The sequence below is a fragment of the Nerophis ophidion genome, linkage group LG04, assembly GCF_033978795.1.
Source record: "Nerophis ophidion isolate RoL-2023_Sa linkage group LG04, RoL_Noph_v1.0, whole genome shotgun sequence".
Classification (NCBI taxonomy): Eukaryota; Metazoa; Chordata; class Actinopteri; order Syngnathiformes; family Syngnathidae; genus Nerophis; species Nerophis ophidion.
This window is the reverse complement of record NC_084614.1, coordinates 78,714,847-78,740,722: the sequence shown is the minus strand read 5'-3', so window position 1 is coordinate 78,740,722 and position 25,876 is coordinate 78,714,847. Positions and strand designations below refer to the sequence as shown.

Below are 25,876 nucleotides of genomic sequence, written 5' to 3'. Positions count from 1 at the left end.
AAAATCCAAATAAATACTTAAATGTCTGCATTAGGTTTTTTTTTTCTAGTTTGACAGGGAAAAAATATTGTCCAATATTCAACTTTAGTCAAAATCCAAATAAATACTTAAATATCAGCATTTGGGGTTTTTTTCTAGTTTGACAGGGAAAAATATTGTCCAATATTCAACTTTTTTTGGGTCAAAATCCAAATAAATACTTAAATGTCTACATTATTTTTTATTGTTTGATAGGGAAAAAATATTGTCCAATATTCAACTTTTTTAGTCAAAATCCAAATAAATATTTAAATATCTGCATTAGGTTTTTTTTTCTAGTTTGACAAGGGAAAAATATTGTCCAATATTCAACTTTTTTTGGGTCAAAATCCAAATAAATACTTAAATGTCTGCATTCTTTTTTTTCTTTTTTTTTGTTTGATAGGGAAAAAATATTGTCCAATATTCAACTTTAGTCAAAATCCAAATAAATACTTAAATATCAGCATTTGTGTTTTTTTTTCTAGTTTGACAGGGAAAAGTATTGTCCAATATTCAACTTTTTTTTGGTCAAAATCCAAATAAATACTTAAATGTCTGCATTATTTTTTTTCTTTTTTTTTGTTTGATAGGGAAAAAATATTGTCCAATATTCAACTTTTTTAGTCAAAATCCAAATAAATACTTAAATGTCTGCATTATTATTATTTTTTTTTTTTGTTTGATAGGGAAAAAATATTGTCCAATATTCAACTTTTTTTTTCAAAATCCAAATAAATACTTAAATATCTGCATTAGGTTTTTTTTTTCTATTTTGACTGGGGAAAAAAATATCTTCCAATATTCAACTTTTTTTGTCAAAATCCAAATAAATATTTAAATACCTGCATTAGTTTTGTTTTTTTTTGTAATTTGACAGGGGAAACAAAATATTGTCCAATATTTAACTTTTTTTTCTGTCAAAATCCAAATAAATACTTAAATATCTGCATTAGGTTTTTTTTTCTAGTTTGACAGGGAAAAAATATTGTCCAATATTCAACTTTTTTAGTCAAAATCCAAATAAATACTTAAATATCTGCATTAGGTTTTTTTTTTTTTTTAGTTTGACAGGGAAAAATATTGTCCAATATTCAAATTTTTTTGGGTCAAAATCCAAATAAATACTTAAATGTCTGCATTATTTTTTTTCTTTTTTTTTGTTTGATAGGGAAAAAATATTGTCCAATATTCAACTTTAGTCAAAATCCAAATAAATACTTAAATATCAGCATTTGTGTTTTTTTTTCTAGTTTGACAGGGAAAAATATTGTCCAATATTCAACTTTTTTTTGGTCAAAATCCAAATAAATACTTAAATGTCTGCATTATTTTTTTTCTTTTTTTTTGTTTGATAGGGAAAAAATATTGTCCAATATTCAACTTTTTTAGTCAAAATCCAAATAAATACTTAAATGTCTGCATTATTATTATTATTTTTTTTTGTTTGACAGGGAAAAATATTGTCCAATATTCAAATTTTTTTTGGTCAAAATCCAAATAAATACTTAAATGTCTGCATTATTTTTTTTCTTTTTTTTTGTTTGATAGGGAAAAAATATTGTCCAATATTCAACTTTTTTAGTCAAAATCCAAATAAATACTTAAATGTCTGCATTATTTTTTTTCTTTTTTTTTGTTTGATAGGGAAAAAATATTGTCCAATATTCAACTTTTTTAGTCAAAATCCAAATAAATACTTAAATGTCTGCATTAGGTTTTTTTTTTCTAGTTTGACAGGGAAAAAATATTGTCCAATATTCAACTTTAGTCAAAATCCAAATAAATACTTAAATATCAGCATTTGTGTTTTTTTTTCTAGTTTGACAGGGAAAAATATTGTCCAATATTCAACTTTTTTAGTCAAAATCCAAATAAATACTTAAATATCTGCATTAGGTTTTTTTTTTTTTTTTAGTTTGACAGGGATAAATATTGTCCAATATTCAAATTTTTTTGGGTCAAAATCCAAATAAATACTTAAATGTCTGCATTATTTTTTTTCTTTTTTTTTGTTTGATAGGGAAAAAATATTGTCCAATATTCAACTTTTTTAGTCAAAATCCAAATAAATACTTAAATGTCTGCATTAGGTTTTTTTTTTCTAGTTTGACAGGGAAAAAATATTGTCCAATATTCAACTTTAGTCAAAATCCAAATAAATACTTAAATATCAGCATTTGGGGTTTTTTTCTAGTTTGACAGGGAAAAATATTGTCCAATATTCAACTTTTTTTGGGTCAAAATCCAAATAAATACTTAAATGTCTACATTATTTTTTATTGTTTGATAGGGAAAAAATATTGTCCAATATTCAACTTTTTTAGTCAAAATCCAAATAAATATTTAAATATCTGCATTAGGTTTTTTTTTCTAGTTTGACAAGGGAAAAATATTGTCCAATATTCAACTTTTTTTGGGTCAAAATCCAAATAAATACTTAAATGTCTGCATTCTTTTTTTTCTTTTTTTTTGTTTGATAGGGAAAAAATATTGTCCAATATTCAACTTTAGTCAAAATCCAAATAAATACTTAAATATCAGCATTTGTGTTTTTTTTTCTAGTTTGACAGGGAAAAGTATTGTCCAATATTCAACTTTTTTTTGGTCAAAATCCAAATAAATACTTAAATGTCTGCATTATTTTTTTTCTTTTTTTTTGTTTGATAGGGAAAAAATATTGTCCAATATTCAACTTTTTTAGTCAAAATCCAAATAAATACTTAAATGTCTGCATTATTATTATTTTTTTTTTTTGTTTGATAGGGAAAAAATATTGTCCAATATTCAACTTTTTTTTTCAAAATCCAAATAAATACTTAAATATCTGCATTAGGTTTTTTTTGTCTAGTTTGACAGGGAAAAAAATGTTGTCCAATAGTCAACTTTTTTAGTCAAAATCCAAATAAATACTTAAATATCTGCATTAGGTTTTTTTTTTCTATTTTGACTGGGGAAAAAAATATCTTCCAATATTCAACTTTTTTTGTCAAAATCCAAATAAATATTTAAATACCTGCATTAGTTTTGTTTTTTTTTGTAATTTGACAGGGGAAACAAAATATTGTCCAATATTTAACTTTTTTTTCTGTCAAAATCCAAATAAATACTTAAATATCTGCATTAGGTTTTTTTTTCTAGTTTGACAGGGAAAAAATATTGTCCAATATTCAACTTTTTTAGTCAAAATCCAAATAAATACTTAAATATCTGCATTAGGTTTTTTTTTTTTTTTTAGTTTGACAGGGAAAAATATTGTCCAATATTCAAATTTTTTTTGGTCAAAATCCAAATAAATACTTAAATGTCTGCATTATTTTTTTTCTTTTTTTTTGTTTGATAGGGAAAAAATATTGTCCAATATTCAACTTTAGTCAAAATCCAAATAAATACTTAAATATCAGCATTTGTGTTTTTTTTTCTAGTTTGACAGGGAAAAATATTGTCCAATATTCAACTTTTTTTTGGTCAAAATCCAAATAAATACTTAAATGTCTGCATTATTTTTTTTCTTTTTTTTTGTTTGATAGGGAAAAAATATTGTCCAATATTCAACTTTTTTAGTCAAAATCCAAATAAATACTTAAATGTCTGCATTATTATTATTATTTTTTTTTGTTTGATAGGGAAAAAATATTGTCCAATATTCAACTTTTTTTTTCAAAATCCAAATAAATACTTAAATATCTGCATTAGGTTTTTTTTGTCTAGTTTGACAGGGAAAAAAATGTTGTCCAATAGTCAACTTTTTTAGTCAAAATCCAAATAAATACTTAAATATCTGCATTAGGTTTTTTTTTTCTATTTTGACTGGGGAAAAAAATATTTTCCAATATTCAACTTTTTTGGTCAAAATCCAAATAAATATTTAAATACCTGCATTAGTTTTGTTTTTTTTTGTAATTTGACAGGGGAAACAAAATATTGTCCAATATTTAACTTTTTTTTCTGTCAAAATCCAAATAAATACTTAAATATCTGCATTAGGTTTTTTTTTCTAGTTTGACAGGGAAAAAATATTGTCCAATATTCAACTTTTTTAGTCAAAATCCAAATAAATACTTAAATATCTGCATTAGGTTTTTTTTTTTTTTTTTAGTTTGACAGGGAAAAATATTGTCCAATATTCAAATTTTTTTTGGTCAAAATCCAAATAAATACTTAAATGTCTGCATTAGGTTTTTTTTTTCTAGTTTGACAGGGAAAAAATATTGTCCAATATTCAACTTTAGTCAAAATCCAAATAAATACTTAAATATCAGCATTTGGGGTTTTTTTCTAGTTTGACAGGGAAAAATATTGTCCAATATTCAACTTTTTTTTTGTCAAAATCCAAATAAATACTTAAATGTCTGCATTCTTTTTTTTCTTTTTTTTTGTTTGATAGTGAAAAAATATTGTCCAATATTCAACTTTTTTAGTCAAAATCCAAATAAATACTTAAATATCTGCATTAGGTTTTTTTTTTCTAGTTTGACAGGGAAAAATATTGTCCAATATTCAACTTTTTTTTTGTCAAAATCCAAATAAATACTTAAATGTCTGCATTATTTTTTTTCTTTTTTTTTGTTTGATAGGGAAAAAATATTGTCCAATATTCAACTTTTTTTTAGTCAAAATCCAAATAAATATTTAAATATCTGCATTAGGTTTTTTTTTTCTAGTTTGACAGGGAAAAAATATTGTCCAATATTCAACTTTAGTCAAAATCCAAATAAATACTTAAATATCAGCATTTGTTTTTTTTTTCTAGTTTGACAGGGAAAAATATTGTCCAATATTCAAATTTTTTTTGGTCAAAATCCAAATAAATACTTAAATGTCTGCATTATTTTTTTTCTTTTTTTTTGTTTGATAGGGAAAAAATATTGTCCAATATTCAACTTTAGTCAAAATCCAAATAAATACTTAAATATCAGCATTTGTTTTTTTTTTCTAGTTTGACAGGGAAAAATATTGTCCAATATTCAACTTTTTTTTTGTCAAAATCCAAATAAATACTTAAATGTCTGCATTAGGGTTTTTTTTTTTTTTAGTTTGACAGGGAAAAATATTGTCCAATATTCAACTTTTTTTTAGTCAAAATCCAAATAAATATTTAAATATCTGCATTAGGTTTTTTTTTTCTAGTTTGACAGGGAAAAAATATTGTCCAATATTCAACTTTAGTCAAAATCCAAATAAATACTTAAATGTCTGCATTATTTTTTTTATTTTCCTTTTTGTTTGATAGGGAAAAAATATTGTCCAATATTCAACTTTAGTCAAAATCCAAATAAATACTTAAATGTCTGCATTATTTTTTTTGTTTTTTTTTGTTTGATAGGGAAAAATATTGTCCAATATTCAACTTTTTTTTAGTCAAAATCCAAATAAATATTTAAATATCTGCATTAGGTTTTTTTTTTCTAGTTTGACAGGGAAAAAATATTGTCCAATATTCAACTTTAGTCAAAATCCAAATAAATACTTAAATGTCTGCATTATTTTTTTTATTTTCCTTTTTGTTTGATAGGGAAAAAATATTGTCCAATATTCAACTTTAGTCAAAATCCAAATAAATACTTAAATGTCTGCATTATTTTTTTTGTTTTTTTTTGTTTGATAGGGAAAAATATTGTCCAATATTCAACTTTTTTTTAGTCAAAATCCAAATAAATATTTAAATATCTGCATTAGGTTTTTTTTTTCTAGTTTGACAGGGAAAAAATATTGTCCAATATTCAACTTTAGTCAAAATCCAAATAAATACTTAAATATCAGCATTTGTTTTTTTTTTCTAGTTTGACAGGGGAAAAATATTGTCCAATATTCAACTTTTTTTTGGTCAAATCCAAATAAATACTTAAATGTCTGCATTATTTTTGTATTTTTTTTGTTTGATAGGGAAAAAATATTGTCCAATATTCAACTTTTTTTTTGTCAAAATCCAAATAAATACTTAAATGTCTGCATTATTTTTTTTCTTTTTTTTTGTTTGATAGGGAAAAAATATTGTCCAATATTCAACTTTTTTAGTCAAAATCCAAATAAATACTTAAATGTCTGCATTAGGTTTTTTTTTCTAGTTTGACAGGGAAAAAAAATTGTCCAATATTCCACTTTTTTTTGGTCAAAATCCAAATAAATACTTAAATGTCTGCATTATTTTTTTTGTTTTTTTTGTTTGATAGGGAAAAATATTGTCCAATATTCAACTTTTTTTTTGTCAAAATCCAAATAAATACTTAAATGTCTGCATTAGGGTTTTTTTTTTTTTTATAGTTTGACAGGGAAAAATATTGTCCAATATTCAACTTTTTTTTGGTCAAAATCCAAATAAATACTTAAATGTCTGCATTATTTTTTTACTTTTTTTTTGTTTGATAGGGAAAAAATATTGTCCAATATTCAACTTTTTTAGTCAAAATCCAAATAAATACTTAAATATCTGCATTAGGTTTTTTTTTTCTAGTTTGACAGGGAAAAATATTGTCCAATATTCAACTTTAGTCAAAATCCAAATAAATACTTAAATATCAGCATTTGGTTTTTTTTTCTAGTTTGACAGGGAAAAATATTGTCCAATATTCAACTTTTTTTTGGTCAAAATCCAAATAAATACTTAAATATCTGCATTAGGGTTTTTTTTTTTTTTAGTGTGACAGGGAAAAATATCGTCCAATAGTCAACTTTTTTTTGGTCAAAATTCAAATAAATACTTAAATGTCTGCATTATTTTTTTTCTTTTTTTTTGTTTGATAGGGAAAAAATATTGTCCAATATTCAACTTTAGTCAAAATCCAAATAAATACTTAAATATCAGCATTTGGGGGTTTTTTCTAGTTTGACAGGGGAAAAATATTGTCCAATATTCAACTTTTTTTTTGTCAAAATCCAAATAAATACTTAAATTTCTGCATTAGGTTTTTTTTTTCTAGTTTGACAGGGAAAAAATATTGTCCAATATTCAACTTTTTTAGTCAAAATCCAAATAAATATTTAAATATCTGCATTAGGTTTTTTTTTTCTAGTTTGACAGGGAAAAAATATTGTCCAATATTCAACTTTTTTTGGGTCAAAATCCAAATAAATACTTAAATGTCTGCATTATTTTTTTTCTTTTTTTTGTTTGACAGGGAAAAAATATTGTCCAATATTCAACTTTTTTAGTCAAAATCCAAATAAATATTTAAATATCTGCATTAGGTTTTTTTTTTCTAGTTTGACAGGGAAAAAATATTGTCCAATATTCAACTTTTTTAGTCAAAATCCAAATAAATATTTAAATATCTGCATTAGGTTTTTTTTTTCTAGTTTGACAGGGAAACAATATTGTCCAATATTCAACTTTTTTAGTCAAAATCCAAATAAATACTTAAATGTCTGCATTATTTTTTTTTCTTTTTTTTTGTTTGATAGGGAAAAAATATTGTCCAATATTCAACTTTTTTAGTCAAAATCCAAATAAATATTTAAATATCTGCATTAGGTTTTTTTTTCTATTTTGACAGGGAAAAAAATATCTTCCAACACTGAACTTTTTTTTGTCACAATCCAAATAAATATTTAAATATCTGCATTAGTTTTTTGTTTTTTTGTAGTTTGACAGTGGAAACAAAATATTGTCCAATATTTTACTTTTTTTTTTTGTCCAAATCCAAATAAATACTTAAATGTCTGCATTAGGTTTTTTTTTGTTTTTTTTAGTTAGACAGGGAAAAAATGTTGTCCAATATTCAACTTTTTTTGTCAAAATCCAAATAAATACTTAAATGTCTGCATTATTTTTTTTTTGTTTTTTTTTGTTTGATAGGGAAAAAATATTGTCCAATATTCAACTTTTTTAGTCAAAATCCAAATAAATACTTAAATGTCTGCATTATTTTTTTTTGTTTTTTTTTGTTTGATAGGGAAAAAATATTGTCCAATATTCAACTTTTTTAGTCAAAATCCAAATAAATACTTAAATATCTGCATTAGGTTTTTTTTTTCTAGTTTGACAGGGAAAAAATATTGTCCAATATTCAACTTTAGTCAAAATCCAAATAAATACTTAAATATCTGCATTAGGTTTTTTTTTTCTAGTTTGACAGGGAAAAAATATTGTCCAATATTCAACTTTTTTAGTCAAAATCCAAATAAATACTTAAATATCTGCATTAGGTTTTTTTTTTCTAGTTTGACAGGGAAAAATATTGTCCGATATTCAACTTTTTTTTTGTCAAAATCCAAATAAATACTTAAATGTCTGCATTATTTTTTTTCTTTTTTTTTGTTTGATAGTGAAAAAATATTGTCCAATATTCAACTTTTTTAGTCAAAATCCAAATAAACATTTAAATATCTGCATTAGTTGTTTTTTTTCTAGTTTGACAGGGAAAAAATATTGTCCAATATTCAACTTTAGTCAAAATCCAAATAAATACTTAAATATCTGCATTTGGGTTTTTTTTCTAGTTTGACAGGGAAAAATATTGTCCAATATTCAACTTTTTTTTGGTCAAAATCCAAATAAATACTTAAATGTCTGCATTATTTTTTTTATTTTCCTTTTTGTTTGATAGGGAAAAAATATTGTCCAATATTCAACTTTTTTAGTCAAAATCCAAATAAATACTTAAATATCTGCTTTAGGTTTTTTTTTTCTAGTTTGACAGGGAAAAATATTGTCCAATATTCAACTTTAGTCAAAATCCAAATAAATACTTAAATGTCTGCATTATTTTTTTTGTTTTTTTTTGTTTGATAGGGAAAAATATTGTCCAATATTCAACTTTTTTTTAGTCAAAATCCAAATAAATATTTAAATATCTGCATTAGGTTTGTTTTTTTCTAGTTTGACAGGGAAAAAATATTGTCCAATATTCAACTTTAGTCAAAATCCAAATAAATACTTAAATATCAGCATTTGTTTTTTTTTTCTAGTTTGACAGGGGAAAAATATTGTCCAATATTCAACTTTTTTTTGGTCAAAATCCAAATAAATACTTAAATATCTGCATTATTTTTTGTATTTTTTTTGTTTGATAGGGAAAAAATATTGTCCAATATTCAACTTTTTTTTTGTCAAAATCCAAATAAATACTTAAATGTCTGCATTATTTTTTTTCTTTTTTTTTGTTTGATAGGGAAAAAATATTGTCCAATATTCAACTTTTTTAGTCAAAATCCAAATAAATACTTAAATATCTGCATTAGGTTTTTTTTTCTAGTTTGACAAGGGAAAAATATTGTCCAATATTCAATTTTTTTTTGGTCAAAATCCAAATAAATACTTAAATGTCTGCATTATTTTTTTTCTTTTTTTTTTGTTTGATAGAGAAAAAATATTGTCCAATATTTAACTTTTTTGGGTCAAAATCCAAATAAATACTTAAATGTCTGCATTATTTTTTTTCTTTTTTTTTGTTTGATAGGGAAAAAATATTGTCCAATATTCAGCTTTTTTTTCAAAATCCAAATAAATACTTAAATGTCTGCATTAGGTTTTTTTGTCTGGTTTGACAGGGAAAAAAATATTGTCCAATATTCAACTTTAGTCAAAATCCAAATAAATACTTAAATGTCTGCATTATTTTTTTTGTTTTTTTTTGTTTGATAGGGAAAAATATTGTCCAATATTCAACTTTTTTTTAGTCAAAATCCAAATAAATATTTAAATATCTGCATTAGGTTTTTTTTTTCTAGTTTGACAGGGAAAAAATATTGTCCAATATTCAACTTTAGTCAAAATCCAAATAAATACTTAAATATCAGCATTTGTTTTTTTTTTCTAGTTTGACAGGGGAAAAATATTGTCCAATATTCAACTTTTTTTTGGTCAAAATCCAAATAAATACTTAAATGTCTGCATTATTTTTTGTATTTTTTTTGTTTGATAGGGAAAAAATATTGTCCAATATTCAACTTTTTTTTTGTCAAAATCCAAATAAATACTTAAATGTCTGCATTATTTTTTTTCTTTTTTTTTGTTTGATAGGGAAAAAATATTGTCCAATATTCCACTTTTTTTTGGTCAAAATCCAAATAAATACTTAAATGTCTGCATTATTTTTTTTGTTTTTTTTTGTTTGATAGGGAAAAAATATTGTCCAATATTCAACTTTTTTTCTGTCAAAATCCAAATAAATACTTAAATTTCTGCATTAGTTTTTTGTTTTTTTTGTTTGATAGGGAAAAAATATTGTCCAATATTCAACTTTTTTTTTTGTCAAAATCCAAATAAATACTTAAATGTCTGCATTATTTTTTTTGTTTTATTTTTGTTTGATAGGGAAAAAATATTGTCCAATATTCAACTTTTTTTTTGTCAAAATCCAAATAAATACTTAGCTACTTGAAGCTAATCTTAGGGAGCTGACTCGCAACAGGCCTAGTAAACACGTACGAATGGCTAACCGCACCACTAGTTATGTGAACATAGTTGTACACGTTGGCTCCAATGACGTTAGGATGAGACAATCAGAGATTACAAAGAGAAACATAACCAGGGCTTGTAATCTCGCTAGAAAGATGTCCAGGCATCGAGTAATTGTCTCTGGCCCCCTGCCTGGGAGAGGCAATGATGAGAGATATAGCAGATTAGTCTCTCTTAACAAGTGGCTGGATAGCTTCTGTAGACAACAGGGATTTACGTTTATTGATAATTGGCCCTCTTTCTGGGGCAAACCTGGCTTGCTGAGGAGAGACGGCCTTCACCCTAACCAGAAAGGCGCTATCCTCTAATCTCGGAACATAGATTTCGCATTGAGCCACATTTGACTAACTGCACTAGTGCAAGCCCGGTCACAGGCAATTACAGAGCCTGCTAGACTGGGTATGGAGTCAGTTAAGTTAGAACTAGCCAGCGCCAGGCTGGATAATCCCTGTACACATAGCAATTTTCTTAGAACAATACACAACTCACATAATAGTTTTTCTGCTATGACTATGACTACGTCAGAGTTAGACATGCGTTCTACTGAGGTGGCAAATTATGATGCGTTCAGTTTATCGCAGCACCAAGTAGACAATCTGAAAATTCCCGTCATATCAATTCCTAGATATGGTCGTAATTATTTTAAGTGCACTGCGCATAATAAACGCAACATTATTAATATTGCTACTACGGATAATTTTATCAACAACTCTTTAAAACCGCCCACTACCTATAATATTGGGTTTTCCAAACATCAGATCATTGTCTCCCAAAACGTTATTAGTTAATGAGGGTCATCCCCCCCCTTGTGGAGGGGGTCCGGTCCGATGACCATGGATGAAATACTGGCTGTCCAGAGTCGAGACCCAGGATGGACCGCTCACCTGTGTATCGGTTGGGGACATCTCTACGCTGCTGATCCGCCTCGCTTGGGATGGTTTCCTGTGGACGGGACTCTCGCTGCAGTCTTGGATCCGCTTTGAACTGAACTCCCGCGGCTGTGTTGGAGCCACTATGGATTGAACTTTCACAGTATCATGTTAGACCCGCTCGACATCCATTGCTTTTGGTCCCCTAGAGGGGAGGGGGGAGGGGTTGCCCACATTTGAGGTCCTCTCCAAGGTTTCTCATAGTCATTGTCACTGGCGTCCCACTGGGTGTGAGTTTTCCTTGCTCTTATGTGGGTTCTTCCGAGGATGTCGTAGTCGTAGTGGTTTGTACAGTCCTTTGAGACATTTGTGATTTAGGGCTATATAAATAAACATTGATTGATTGATTGATGCGTTGAAATTTTTAAGCCTCCAATTATTATATACTCTAAATTATTCCACTTTAAAATTCTATTGGGGGAAACTATTGCATATTTTGTGTTTTTTTCCATAACAAAACAGGGTTTTCTTTGACAAAAAGGGCATACAACTTAAATCTTTGAAAAGGTTATATTGACAGATAGACCTAATGTTGATCTACAGATTTAAACTCCAAAATGCCTGTAAAAAAAAGAATATTTTATATAAGGAATTTATAAAAAATAGAACTTTAGTAAATGAAAATAAATATAAAAAATATAAAAATAAACTAATCAATATAATCAGAATGTGTAAAAAAGATTACTATATAAATAAACTGGAATATAACAAGAATAATATAAGAGGTGTATGGAAAATATTAAATGGTATTATTAGAAATAAAACTGATGATAATCAATACCCACCATACTTTGTGGAAAATAACAACATGATTAAGGATAAGGAGGTGATAGTAAATACATTTAATGATTATTTTATAAATATTGGACCGAAACTAGCAGAAGAGATAAAGGTAGAAGGGACAAAAATAGATGCAGCAGATTATATCGACCCAAACCCTAAAACAATGTTTTTAAAACTAGTAGTAGAAAGAGAAATCAGGGACATAGTCAAAAGTTTTAAGAACAAAACAAGCAAAGATGTGGATGATATAGACATGCAAACTTTAAAGTATGTGATAGATGGAATTAGTGCTCCATTAGTGTATCTATTTAACCTTTCATTTGAAATGGGAGTATTTCCTCAACTAATGAAAATTGCAAAAATTGTTCCTATTCACAAAGCGGGAGACGGACACTTATTCACAAACTACAGACCAATCTCAATATTACCACAGTTCTCCAAAATATTAGAAAAAATATTTATAAATAGATTCGATGGCTTTGTAGAAAAAAATGAATTATTAACAGATAGGCAGTATGGTTTCAGGAATAATCGATCAATTGATTTAATTGAAGAAATAACTGATAGTATTGATAAAAATAAATATACAATAGGAGTATTCTTAGATCTTAAGAAGGCTTTTGATACAGTAGACCATAGTATTCTTATTAGAAAAATGGAAAAATATGGTTTTAGGAGTATTGTTCTGGAATGGATCAAAAGTTATTTATCTGATAGAAAGCAGTTTGTACAGATATCACAAAAAAAATCATGTTGGTTAAATATTAAATGTGGGGTACCACAGGGGTCAGTCTTAGGGCCCAAGATGTTCATCATGTATATAAATGATATTTGTAAAGTAACTGAAAACCTTAAATATGTGTTATTGGCGGATGACACCAATGTACTCTGTTCTGATGTGGACTTGCAGCAGCTCCTGAGGACCGTCACCATGGAGATGTGTAAACTAAAAAAATGGGTTGATGCTAATAAATTATCATTAAACCTAAATAAAACTAACTTTATGTTATTTGGAAATAAGAGAAATGATATAGATGTAAAGTTATATATAGACAATGTAAGTATAGAAAGAGTAAACAAAATCAAATTTTTGGGTGTGATCTTGGACCACAGGATCTGCTGGAAGTCACACATTACATACATCAAAGGGAAGTCACACATTACATACATCAAAGGGAAGTTGGCGAGAAGTATTGCTGTCCTGGGTAAAACAAGGCACATTCTTCATCAAAAAACATTACACACTCTTTATTGAACACTTGTTTTACCATATTTGAGTTACTGTCTAGAAGTTTGGGGAAATACATACAGGACGAACATCCAACCACTATTCATAATGCCAAAAAGGGCCATCAGACTGATACATAACACAGGACCCCGAGAACACACTAATGGATTATTTATAAAAACATTTGATTTAAAACTACCAGATCTCATCCAACTCAAGACTGCCCAAATGATTTATAAAGCAAGTAAAGATTGACTTCCAACAGGGTTACAGAAGATTTTTTACAAAGAGAAGGGAATTATAATTTAAGAGGAGAACTACTTTTTAAGATCCAATATTGTAGAACAACGCAGAAACAAATGAGTATAACAATAGCAGGGGTTAAAATATGGAACTGTTTAAAGGATGAAATAAAACACAACACCAACATAAACCAGTTTAAAAAGCTTTTTAAATCATTTATCATGAGTAAGTATAAGAAAGAAGAGCAAACATTGTTTTAGAAAGACAATAATATATAATATGTATATAAATACAATTTATGATTTCATAATTATACATATAGGTTATATTAAAATGTATATATTACCACTTTATATGGAATTTAAATAAATTGTGTATATATAATATATATATATATATATATATATATAAGTGTACAAATGTATATGTTTGATTTAAATGTTAAACTGTGTATATGAGACGTGTGCTACATATATGTTGCTTATATATTGTTTAAAAAAAAAGTAATATAAGTGAAGCATGTTTTAGATTTTATATATTTTGAACCTTGTTCTTGTTGTGATGGGGTAGGTTTATGTAAGCGTTGCTTCAACCTACACCCTTTCGGCTCAATCATTGCTCAAATGAGTGTTTTTTTCTTTTTTTGTTGTTGTTCTTTGTTTTATGTGAAGATTGCCGAAATAAAATACATTGATTGATAAACCTGGAATAATAATAATACAAAATGATGACACATTTTAAATATTTTTTTGACCAAAATCCTTTGGGGTCCCTGGGATGAAGCCTGAGTGGAGGCCTAAATGTATATTTTTATACATATATTGAATATGTTATATAGCAAAGTAAAAGTTGTGTTTCTTATCTAAGTAAATGTAACTCGTTACTACTCACCTACGTGGATAAGTGTGTTCACCTTTGACAGGTACGACAAAATAAAAATAAAAATGATCACCATCGAGTTTAATGTTTGGCTTTACCGTGTCTACTTTTACTTTCACTTTCTTTGATATTCTGCCAGCAGAAGCGTCTGCCTCACACTTTTCCCCCACGTTCAGCACTTTGGCCACAGCGAGTCCATCTCATGAAGGCTTTCTGCTGACTTTTTTACTCAGGATGAAACTTCCTGATGCAACCCTGGCCGGGAATCGAACCCATGCGAGGCAGATGCGTGTCCCGTTACCCCAGCAGGGACGCCTCACGCTTGGGAGACATAACGGAGGTGAAAGTTAAGACGTGAAATAAAAAGAAGTGAGGATGTCCTGCGGTGTAGCGACTTTATGTCTATCAATCATTATTTGTATTGATGCTTTCTTGAGAGGACTACAATACGATCACTGATCGGATGTTCCAGCCCTGTCATTACTTTTAACTCTCAATCTCACCTTCATTCCTCTTTCTTTCTTTTCTTTCCAAGTTTGGCGGCCAACTTGACACACCTTTTTGTTGTCAAGTCACGTGATTTCCCAGAAAAGCCACACAAGCATTTACCTGACGTGGCCACAAGGGGCGCTCTCTAGTGAGTCCAGTAGAAGACTTCTTGTCAGTTGACTGCTGCCACTTTTCTGTGCAGAATAGCGTTTCGTTTTCTCTCCTAACTGTGACGTCACGGAATGCTGACTCCTCATTGGCTCAGGTGGAGTATTATAAAAAGAGCCGCGACAGTTCCTGGTTCATTTTTCCTGTTTGCGAGTCAAGCTAGTGTTCGTTACTTTTGTCTTTCTCTGCGGGATTAAAAGTGGCAAACATCTTTTTGTTTCGCGCTGACATCATGAACTTGTTTTTATTCTTTCTTCTGGTCGTGCAAATGCACAGCGTGACGCCTGGTAAGTCCTTTTTATAAGTTTATTAATATTTTACTCATAAATCCTCTTTGCGCCTTCACTTATTTGACTTCTGAGAGTTTCTGTTACTTATTAATTAAATTATTGTTGTATTATTTAAGCCCTTTATTACTTAATCCTGGTTCTTTTTAAACATATTTTATTGTTTTCCCTTTTTCCTAGTAAAAATTCAAAATGTTCCAATAAGGTTACAGAAGCAGATAAATCAATTTAAGCTCTTTATTTGTTTTGACTTTAGTGTTTCTTGTTCAAAGACTTATTTTTTCCAAGGCTTGTAAGAACGAACACAAATCTTCAAACACGGAAGTGTCAGAAACTAATCAAGTGTAGTAACATCACCCCGCCACAAGATGTCAGTAAGAGTCGACATCAAATGGGCAGAACAGGTTGTGTTCAACTCTGTTGTACTTTTTATTCAGCCTCCATTGTAGAAAATATATGTTTATTTTCAAAATGTTCAAACCGTCAACAGATGTTAGTAATATTATTAATGTGTTGTATTTGTCATAGAACATGTGAGTCTTGACTGTGATATCTAGCAGTGTTTGATGTTCACTTTAAGACCCGACTGAAGACGGAAGGAGCTAAAATATTCACAGTGCAAGATTGTTGAACATGAAACAAAATAATAAAAAGTCATCCTGTTGTTGTTTTCTTCTTACAGTGATTCACACGCTGCAGTATTTCCACACTGCGTCCTCTCAAGTTCCAAACTTCCCAGAGTATGTGAGTGTTGGTTATGTTGATGGAGTTCAGATTTCTCACTATGACAGCAACAGCAGGAAAGCAGAAGCCAAACAGGACTGGATGAACAAAATCACAGCAGAGGATCCAAAATACTGGCAGAGAGAAACAGAGATCAGTGTTGGTAATGAGTTGACTGGCAAACACAACCTTGAAGTTCGTAAGAAGCGTTTCAACCAAACTGGAGGTTTGTTTATGTTGAACTTTCTACTACTTAAATGTATTTGATGTACTCTTTTTATACTGTAGTAAACACACATTACTGCACTGATACTTGTCTCTGTCCATCCCATAATAACCTACACTAATACTGTGTGTGTGTGTGTGTGTGTGTGTGTGTGTGTGTGTGTGTGTGTGTGTGTGTGTGTGTGTGTGTGTGTGTGTGTGTGTGTGTGTGTGTGTGTGTGTGTGTGTGTGTGTGTGTGTGTGTGTGTGTGTGTGTGTGTGTGTGTGTGTGTGTGTGTGTGTGTGTGTGTGTGTGTGTGTGTGTGTGTGTGTGTGTGTGTGTGTGTGTGTGTGTGTGTGTGTGTGTGTGTGTCACTCTGCTTTACAACACTGTGTGTGTCTCAGGTGTTCACATTCTCCAGAGGATGACTGGATGTGAATGGAATGATGAGACTGATGAAGTTAAAGGTTGGCGTCAGGAAGGTTATGATGGAGAAGATTTCATATCGTTGGACATGAAGACATGGACATTTACTGCAGCAAAACAACAAGCTTTCCCCAGCAAACTCAAGTGGGACCAGGACAAACATATACTAGAATACTATAAGTTTTACTACACTGAGATATGTCCTTCTTACTTGAAGAAGCATGTGAACAATGGGAAGGAGGTCCTAATGAGAACAGGTAGAAACACAACATGTACTTTCACCTTTTAACTTGTTAGCACTCCCCCTATAGGAACATTACTGACATTACACCCTGTCTCTTTGTACTCTTCTATCTTTCTCTCACCTTCTCTCCATCTTTACCTCCGTTGTCACCTTCTCTCCATCTTTACCTCCATTTTCCCTTCTTCTCCAACTTTACCTCCAATCTAACCTTCTCTCCATCTTCACATCCTTCTCTCCTTCTCTCCATCTTCACCTCCATCCTCACCTTCTATCCATCTTTACCTCCATTCTCACATTCTCTCCATCTTAACCTGTGTTCTCATCTTCTCTCCATCTTTACCTCCATCTACTCCTTCTCTCCATCTTTACCTCCATCTACTCCTTCTCTCCATCTTTACCTCATTCTTACCTTCTCTCCATCTTTACCTCATTCTTACCTTCTCTCCATTTTTACCTCCGTCCACTCTTACTCTCCATCTTTACCTCATTCTCTCCTTTTCTCCATCTTTACCTCATTCTCACCTTCTCTCCATCTTTACCTCTGTTCTCTCCTTTTCCCTCCATCTTTACCTCCATCCTCATGTTCTCTCCATCTTTACTGCTGTGCACTCTTACTTTCCATCTTTATCTCATTCTCAACTTCTCTCCATCTTTACCTCCATCCACACCTCATCTCCATATTTACCTCCGTTCTCTCCTTCTCTCTATCTTTACTTCCACCCTCATCTTCTCTCAATCTTTACCTCTGTTCTCATCTTCTCTCCATCCTTACCTCCGTTCTCATCTTCTCTCCATCTTTACCTTCATCCACACCTTCTCTCTGTACCTCCATTTTCTCCATCTTTACCTCCATTGACACCTTCTTTCCATCGACACCTTCACTCCATCTTTACCTCTGTTCTCATCTTTTCTCCATCTTTACCTCCATCCACACGTTATCTCCATATTTACCTCCGTTCTCACTTTCTCTCCATCTTTACCTCCGTTATTACATTCTCTCCATCTTTACTTTAATCCACACCTTCTCTCCATCTTTGCCTCCATCCACACCTCTCCATCTTTACTTCCATTCTCTTCTTCTCTCCATCTTTACCTCCATCCCCACCTTCTCTCTATCTTTGTCTCCATCCACACCTTTTCTCCATATTCTCTCCATCCACACCTTCTCATCTTTACCTCCATCCACACCTTCTCTCCATCCACACCTTCTCCTCATTTTTACCTCCATCCACACCTTCTCTCCATATTTACCTCCATCCACACCTTCTCTCCATCCACACCTTCTCCTCATCTTTACCTCCATCCACACCTTCTCTCCATCCACACCTTCTCCTCATCTTTACCTCCATCCACACCTTCTCTCCATCCACACCTTCTCCTCATCTTTACCTCCATCCACACCTTCTCTCCATCCACACCTTCTCCCCACGTTGTCCTGTGTTCACACGTGACATCACTTCCTGTGCAGAGCTTCCAGAGGTGTTCCTGCTCCAGAAGACGCCGTCCTCTCCGGTCAGCTGCATGGCGACAGGTTTCTACCCCGACGGTGCCGACCTGTTTTGGAGGAAAGACGGCGAGCAGATCTTCGAGGACGTGGAGCACGGAGAGATACTCCCCAACCACGACGGAACCTTCCAGATGTCGGTGGCGCTGAAAGTGGAGGTGACGGCCGACGTGGAGGGCAAGTACGAATGTGTGTTTCAGCTGTCAGGCGTCAAGGAGGACTTGGTCACCAAGCTGGAGAGAAGAAGCATCCTGAGCAACGCAAGCCATGAAGGTGAGAAAGACACATTTAGTTGGAGATGTTTCCCATCACAAGTCCACCTGTCACCATTATTGATCCATGTCACCATGACAACGCTTGACGTCTGCATGCAAAGTAGTCATGAAGGTTTCCTCTTCATGCTTTGTCACTCCACTTGTGCTTTTTTGCTCTCCACAGACAACTTGAGCGTCGCCCTCGCTGCCACGGCGGCGGTCCTCGCTGTGGCGGCCATCATCATCATCATCATCATCATGGTCATGGTCAGGCGTCACAGAAACAGACAAGGTGAGGGACGCCAATGTCCTCTGTCTTCTTCTTCTCGGTGCACTCGGTCCAGGCCGTGAGTTGATGCTTTCATCCGGGCTGCAAAGGTGCGGCCATCTTTTAGTTGCCTTCCAGCCAAACACTCAAAGATCCACAGAGACAGAGCGCACACTCTCACGTAGAAACACGGCGTGACGTGAGGGGAAAAGTCCACTTCACCTTGTTTCTCTTTCATTTCAGCCCAGTACGATCCAGCTGGTAAGTAAAACATCTTTTCTTTGAGCCGCAAGAAACAAAGCCGTGGTGAAGCGTCACTCACATGGAGGTCTGATGTGGACCTTTGTTACAAGTTTAGCCGGAAAAGCCCAACTGGAGCTGACTCCTTCACAATAAAAGTCCCTCCTGTGAGCACACGCAATACAAAGTCTGGCATATCTCACTTTTGACAGGAGTCCTCATGATGAGGATCAGCCAAATGAGACATCAAGTGTGCTGACTCGTCATGTTTCCAAGTCACACCTCAAAGATCTGATGTGAGTGACGAGGCACCTTCTGGATGTTCTTCCTTCACCGTTTGCGTTTGTCCCGCAGCTCGCCACGGCGGCGTGGAGCTCGACGAGAACGTGCAGGCGGCTGAAGGCTGAGTAAGCTCACATGGACTGTCTGCACCTCCAAATGTTCTTGTGTGAAGATGATGTTCAACTTGGATTCACCTGCTTCTGTCGGGAATGTGCTGAGTGGTCTTCTTCCTCCAGGATGCTTTGTGCACTGGAACACAGGGAGATGTCTCCATCGCTGAGGGACGTCATCACACTCGGAGATGAGATGGAGATGTGCTTTGTTCTTCGTCCGACTGCTCCTCACGCTATTCCATGTATTCTTCTTTGGCCGTTAAAAGACTTTCAAGATCAAACGTTGGTGGCTGTAAAATCGCACGTTTCATGGCCTTGACGTCATGACGAGGATTTCTTCTTTTCTTTCAATGGCCGCTGCTTATGATCAATATCACATTGTGTCACATCTCTGTCAATAAATCCGTTTTTCCTCCACTCGCCTCGCACTGCTTTCTTGGGGACCAGGAAGAGTCTCAGTCGTAAAAATGGTAGAAGCAGGTCATTTTTATTTATGTTTGTATTTTTTCATTCAACACTTAAATCACTAAATCAATTTCAGGTTTATCCGTCCTTATCAGTCTTTTTTTTTTCATAATTTACGCCATTTTTGTCAAAACCTTGTTTTGTTATGGCAAAAGCACAAAATAATTTTCACTCAACTTAATTGCAATCTTAAATATGTCAATAATTCATAACATCATCGATTTTAATTCATAATTTTTTTTTGAGCAATGACAATTAAAACTTGTCCCACTGAAATTATTAGGATCCAAACGGGCCCCACTCATAAAAATAAGTCAAACATTATTTTTTACTTTCAACACTTAAGTCCCTCGATAAATTTCAGATCCATCCCTCGTTTCTGTGACGACCTGTCACGTCAGGTGTCACGCGGTCTGTTTGCGTTTGTGTTTATCTCCTAGTCGGCGCTCTTATTTTGGTCCCACTTCCTGTTTGTCTCCCTGAGTCCTTTTCCCTCCTCACCTGTCGCTGATTGGCAGCCTGGCCACACCTGGTCATGGGGTGAGGGTGATGGGTCAAATGCAGAGGAAAATCTCACCACACCTAGTGTGTGTGTGACAATCATTGGTACTTTTACTTTAAACAACTGACTTATATTTATGCCTGCCTCGCCCTCCAGTCAGGGCTCAAGGATTGTTTTGTGAAACGTTACTTTGGTTTTTCTGTATGCTGCTTATGCTTCTGTGCACTTCCCTCCTGCACCTCCTTGTGCTCCCTGTGGGAATTAAAAGACTCTCACCCGCACGTCGTCCTCCTGTCTCCTGCATCTTGGGGTCACAACTAGAGCAGCCATGCAAGTACGTGACAGCTTCTTCATTTCTGTTTTTTTTTTGTAGGATAAACACAAAATATCCTATAAAAATACTCTTAAGTCAAATTTTGTAAGTGACGTAATTGGAGCCATGACTAGTTTAAATAATTTGTAACAACATTGAGTTTGATTCATTATTATTTTTGAGCAATGACAGCTTTAAAGAGAAAACAACCTGCATGGCAGCTTTATTAGACTCAACAACGCAACTTTTCTTTGTTCCATTTCACATGTTTTCACCTCTTTTATTCCACTATTTAGGTTTTTTTTATACACTATCTGTAGAATGTGTCGTGTATGAGCTTATATGGGACATAATGTATAATATTTCTAATTCCTTATTTCTTTTTCATGCCTTTTTAACCTGAGTCTTTCAAGCAAAATCGTTCCAAAAATCAGCAAACCCGCCTTTCTTCTTCCCCCGTCAAAAGTAGGTGAATCCACAAATATAAATAACGACAGACCGATTTCCAAATTGGGTTAATGTTGAATGTCCAATCCAAGATGGCCGACAGGACTGTCTTTTGTTTGTCTGCTTGTCAAAGTGGTCTGAATTTCTATGTGTTTTAGTCTCTTTTTTTAGACGATTTAAGTAAATTGCACTAGTTTTAAGCGTAACAATTGATGAATGAAGGCTTACTTCCAAAAAGTAGTATTTCTGACTGCTTTTGTCGGATTTGGAAATCTGGAGGCCTCTGACCTGCAGAAGCCGGGGGATGTTTTGCTAGCTGAAATTTTGGCCTTCCATCTGCCACAGTCTGGATCTATACTAGTCTCAGCTTGGCCTTCCACTACCTACAGTCTGAGTCGACTGGCTTCATCTTGGCCTTCCGTCTTCCACGGCCTGGATCCATCTTAGCCTCAGACTGACTAAAGCTGGGCCTCTGCTAGCCTTAGCTTGGTCTTCCAACTCTTGTAGCTTGGACATCTGAACTTTGATTATTGGACCTGGGTAGGTAGTAAAACAATTTAACAATGACTTTGACAAAAGCTTTCTATTTAATATTAATGATTTTTCCTGGACTTGTTTTCTGCAATTGTAGTGGGGTACCTGACCAGGTGCTCCACCAACCTTTAACTCTACCAAACGCAATATCAATCACCTGGTCCTTTGAAACTCAAGCATTTACACAAAGGTTATTGATATCCACATGTGGGTCAGTGCTAAATAATTCTAACCAGCTTCAGTTATGGTGTATTTCTGTGCTAAACAGATGGTTTTCTCCTTCTGATATTACTCATTTTGATATTGTGAAGCCAAATAATGTTGTCATGAGGTCACCTTGCCATATGAAATGGAAAATCTTTATATTGCTCTTACTTCTGCTATCAGGCAATGTGCAACCAAATCCAGGCCCAGCTTTATACAACATCAGTACTCCTGATGAACTTAGAGCTAGGTCAGGTCTTGGTTTAATTCATTCAAATATTACAAGCCTACTGCCAAAATTCGACTTAGTCAAAATTTGGATTCAAACAACCACCCAGTGGGCACCCGTCCTTAGTTCAACGTCGAGGTGACGTTGAAATGACGTCGCGACGTCACTCAACCATATCCCGACCAAATCACAACCAACTGACCCCACCACACCATATGTTGCAAATCTGGTTTGTTTTCATCATTGGGGGACATCGTCTATTTAACGTCCTTTCAACGTGTACAATTCAACTTGCCAACCATTCCGCGCGCATCGGCCATTTGCGACAGTTTTCAACGAAAGCGCCGCGTGATGGCAGCGTGAACTAAAAGCCAAGCTTGTGCGCATGCGTGCTGAAGGAGGGCAGTGGTGGTGGAAGCTTCCGGAAGGAGAGACGCGGAACTACCAAACATTTGGAGTGAATTTGGCAGCGGCGAGAGTGTCTAAATCTGTTTTGGCGGTTGAGCATAAGCTGTTTTGTGACTGGATCGAGATGGAAGGGGATAGTGACGGGATGTATGAGGATAGTATGGAAATGGATAGGACTAGAGGGGAGAGAGGAAAGAAGGGGAGAGGAGGGAGTGAAGGAAAGGCGAGTGCTAAAAGAGTGCATGAAGACCATGAAGAGGTTGATAAGAGGAAAAGGGTTATGGTGGATGAATATAAGATAATTTATACATTTAAATCAAACCAAGATATGAATGACATTAGTTTGATGACACTGGTTAAGGGATTAAAGAAGGACATTGGAGAGGTGGAGATAGCGAAGGTGCTCAGGGACGGACGGCTGTTGATTAAATGCAAAAATGGAGAGCAAAAGAACAAAGCAATGCGATTGCAAAAACTGTGCAACAAAATAATAAAGGAACAAATCGAAGTGGGAGAACGAAAGGGGGCAAGAGGAGTCGTGACAGGAATCCCAAGAGGAGAAAATTTAGGTGATCTGAAAAGAGAAATAAAAGGAGGAACTGTCACTACGATGAAAAGAATGATGGCATTTAGGAACGGTGAAAAGACTGAGAGCCAATCCGTGCTAGTGCAATTTGAAGAGGAGGTCCTACCAGAGAGAATCATGAGCTTCTTTGTTAGAGCTTACGTGCCACCCCCAGTACGTTGTTTCAAGTGCCAACGCTATGGGCACATAGTAGTGTGTGTCATGCTAAGATGAGATGTGGACGGTGTGGAGGAGAGCATGAATATGGACAATGTGGAGAAAATGAACAGGTCAAGTGTTGTAACACAGCAGCGTATGGGGGCTGCATCGTAAGAACACAGGCAACAGAAGTACAGCAAATCAGAGTTGAAAGAAATATTACATACGCAGAGGCAGTTAAGAGAAGAAATCAAGAAAGTGCAGAACAGGACAGAAGTGAAAATAGTTCAAGAAATAAAAAGAGGCAGCAAATACAGGAATTTCCATGGACAAACTAGTTGTATTCCTGGCTTATGTAATAAACTGTACAGAACAGGCTAGAAACAAGACTGAGAAAATCAAAATAATTGTCAAAGCAGCAGCAAAGTTTTTAAATTTCAAAGAACTATCCTGGGAGCAGGTGCAAGGTGAACTACAGAGAGTAGACCAGACCGAGTCATGTGACCACAATCCAACGCCGTGTTAATTGTTCAGTGGAATGCCAGAAGTCTGATAGCAAACGGACAGGAATTAAAGGGATGTATTAATAATATGAAAAATAAAGCACATATAATATGTATTCAAGAAACATGGCTGAAGCCAAAATGAAACTTTATAATAAAAGGATATATAACGATACGTAAAGATAGGAATGATGGGCAAGGAGGAGGATGTGCCATATTTATTAAGGAAGATATGCATTATTCAATATTAAAAATGAAACAAGAACTAGAGATAGTAGGAGTAGAAGTATGGAATAATAAAGAAAGATACAAAGTACTAAACTTCTATAATCCATGCAACTAGAAACAATAATGGAGCACTGGAGTGGCAATATTATTTGCTGTGGTGACTTTAATGCACATAGCACAATGTGGGGTGAAAGGGATGACTGGAATGGGGAAACATTGGAAGCACTTTTGGAGGAAAAAGAACTGGTGTGTGTGAATGATGGGTCGGGAACAAGGTTGGATGTCGTCACGGGTAAAGAAACAGCAATAGATTTAACACTAGTGTCACAGGGGTTAGCAGGAAAGGTGGAGTGGGAAGTAAATAAATACAGCACAATGGGAAGTGATCACTATCCAATCTTCATTCACATAAACAGAAATCATAGGACAGAAAGCTCTAGGATAGAAGGAAGATGGAAGTATAATCATGGTGACTGGGAGAAATTTAGGGAAATGACCGACATAACTTTAAAGGAAGTTCTCCCACTTCGATTTTTTCCTTTATTATTTTGTTGCACAGTTTTTGCAATCGCATTGCTTTGTTCTTTTGCTCTCCATTTTTGCATTTAATCAACATCTCCGTAATATCGCTAAAATTCGCTCCATTCTGTCCACTAAAGACGCTGAGATCATTATCCATGCGTTTGTTACGTCTCGCCTCGATTACGGTAACGTATTATTTTTGGGTCTCCCCATGTCTAGCATTAAAAGATTACAGTTGGTACAAAATGCGGCTGCTAGACTTTTGACAAGAAGAAGAAAGTTTGATCACATTACGCCTGTACTGGCTCACCTGCACTGGCTTCCTGTGCACTTAAGATGTGACTTTAAGGTTTTACTACTTACGTATAAAATACTACACGGTCTAGCTCCATCCTATCTTGCCGATTGTATTGTACCATATGTCCCGGCAAGAAATCTGCGTTCAAAGGACTCCGACTTATTAGTGATTCCCAAAGCCCAAAAAAAGTCTGCGGGCTATAGAGCGTTTTCCGTTCGGGCTCCAGTACTCTGGAATGCCCTCCCGGTAACAGTTCGAGATGCCACCTCAGTAGAAGCATTTAAGTCTCACCTTAAAACTCATTTGTATACTCTAGCCTTTAAATAGACTCCCTTTTTAGACCAGTTGATCTGCCGCTTCTTTTCTTTTTCTTCTATGTCCCACTCTCCCTTGTGGAGGGGGTCCGGTCCGATCCGGTGGCCATGTACTGCTTGCCTGTGTATCGGCTGGGGACATCTCTGCGCTGCTGATCCGCCTCCGCTTGGGATGGTTTCCTGCTGGCTCCGCTGTGAACGGGACTCTCGCTGCTGTGTTGGATCCGCTTTGGACTGGACTCTCGCGACTGTGTTGGATCCATTATGGATTGAACTTTCACAGTATCATGTTAGACCCCCTCGACATCCATTGCTTTCCTCCTCTCCAAGGTTCTCATAGTCATCATTGTCACCGACGTCCCACTGGGTGTGAGTTTTCCTTGCCCTTATGTGGGCCTACCGAGGATGTCGTGGTGGTTTGTGCAGCCCTTTGAGACACTAGTGATTTAGGGCTATATAAGTAAACATTGATTGATGATTGATATAAATCAAGATATTGAACA

General features: G+C 33.5%; 1 protein-coding gene and 1 long non-coding RNA gene across 4 annotated transcripts in view; both read left to right on the top strand.

Moving 5' to 3' along the window:
* LOC133551961 (uncharacterized) overlaps positions 1–15,018 on the top strand; it is a 93,931-nt gene extending 78,913 nt beyond the window's left edge. The window contains exon 12 of the long non-coding RNA XR_009806593.1: positions 14,713–15,018. This is a non-coding gene — a long non-coding RNA (uncharacterized LOC133551961). The remainder of the gene's footprint in view (positions 1–14,712) is intronic.
* A 136-nt stretch (positions 15,019–15,154) lies between these two features.
* LOC133551922 (class I histocompatibility antigen, F10 alpha chain-like) overlaps positions 15,155–25,876 on the top strand; it is a 69,492-nt gene continuing 58,770 nt past the window's right edge. Inside the window, exons 1-9 of one of the 3 annotated variants that reach the window (XR_009806582.1) lie at positions 15,159–15,423; positions 16,106–16,372; positions 16,756–17,034; positions 18,490–18,798; positions 18,964–19,071; positions 19,291–19,308; positions 19,500–19,583; positions 19,642–19,694; positions 19,806–20,099. Coding sequence is in view for 2 of the 3 variants with exons in the window: in XM_061899127.1 (XP_061755111.1) it covers positions 15,369–15,423; positions 16,106–16,372; positions 16,756–17,034; positions 18,490–18,798; positions 18,964–19,071; positions 19,291–19,308; positions 19,642–19,694 (1,089 nt within the window). In the remaining variant the exon portion in view is untranslated. Of the gene's footprint in view, positions 15,424–16,105; positions 16,373–16,755; positions 17,035–18,489; positions 18,799–18,963; positions 19,072–19,290; positions 19,309–19,499; positions 19,584–19,641; positions 19,695–19,805; positions 20,100–25,876 lie in introns of those variants that run through there. The other 2 variants (XM_061899127.1, XM_061899129.1) reach the window with 2 other exon arrangements.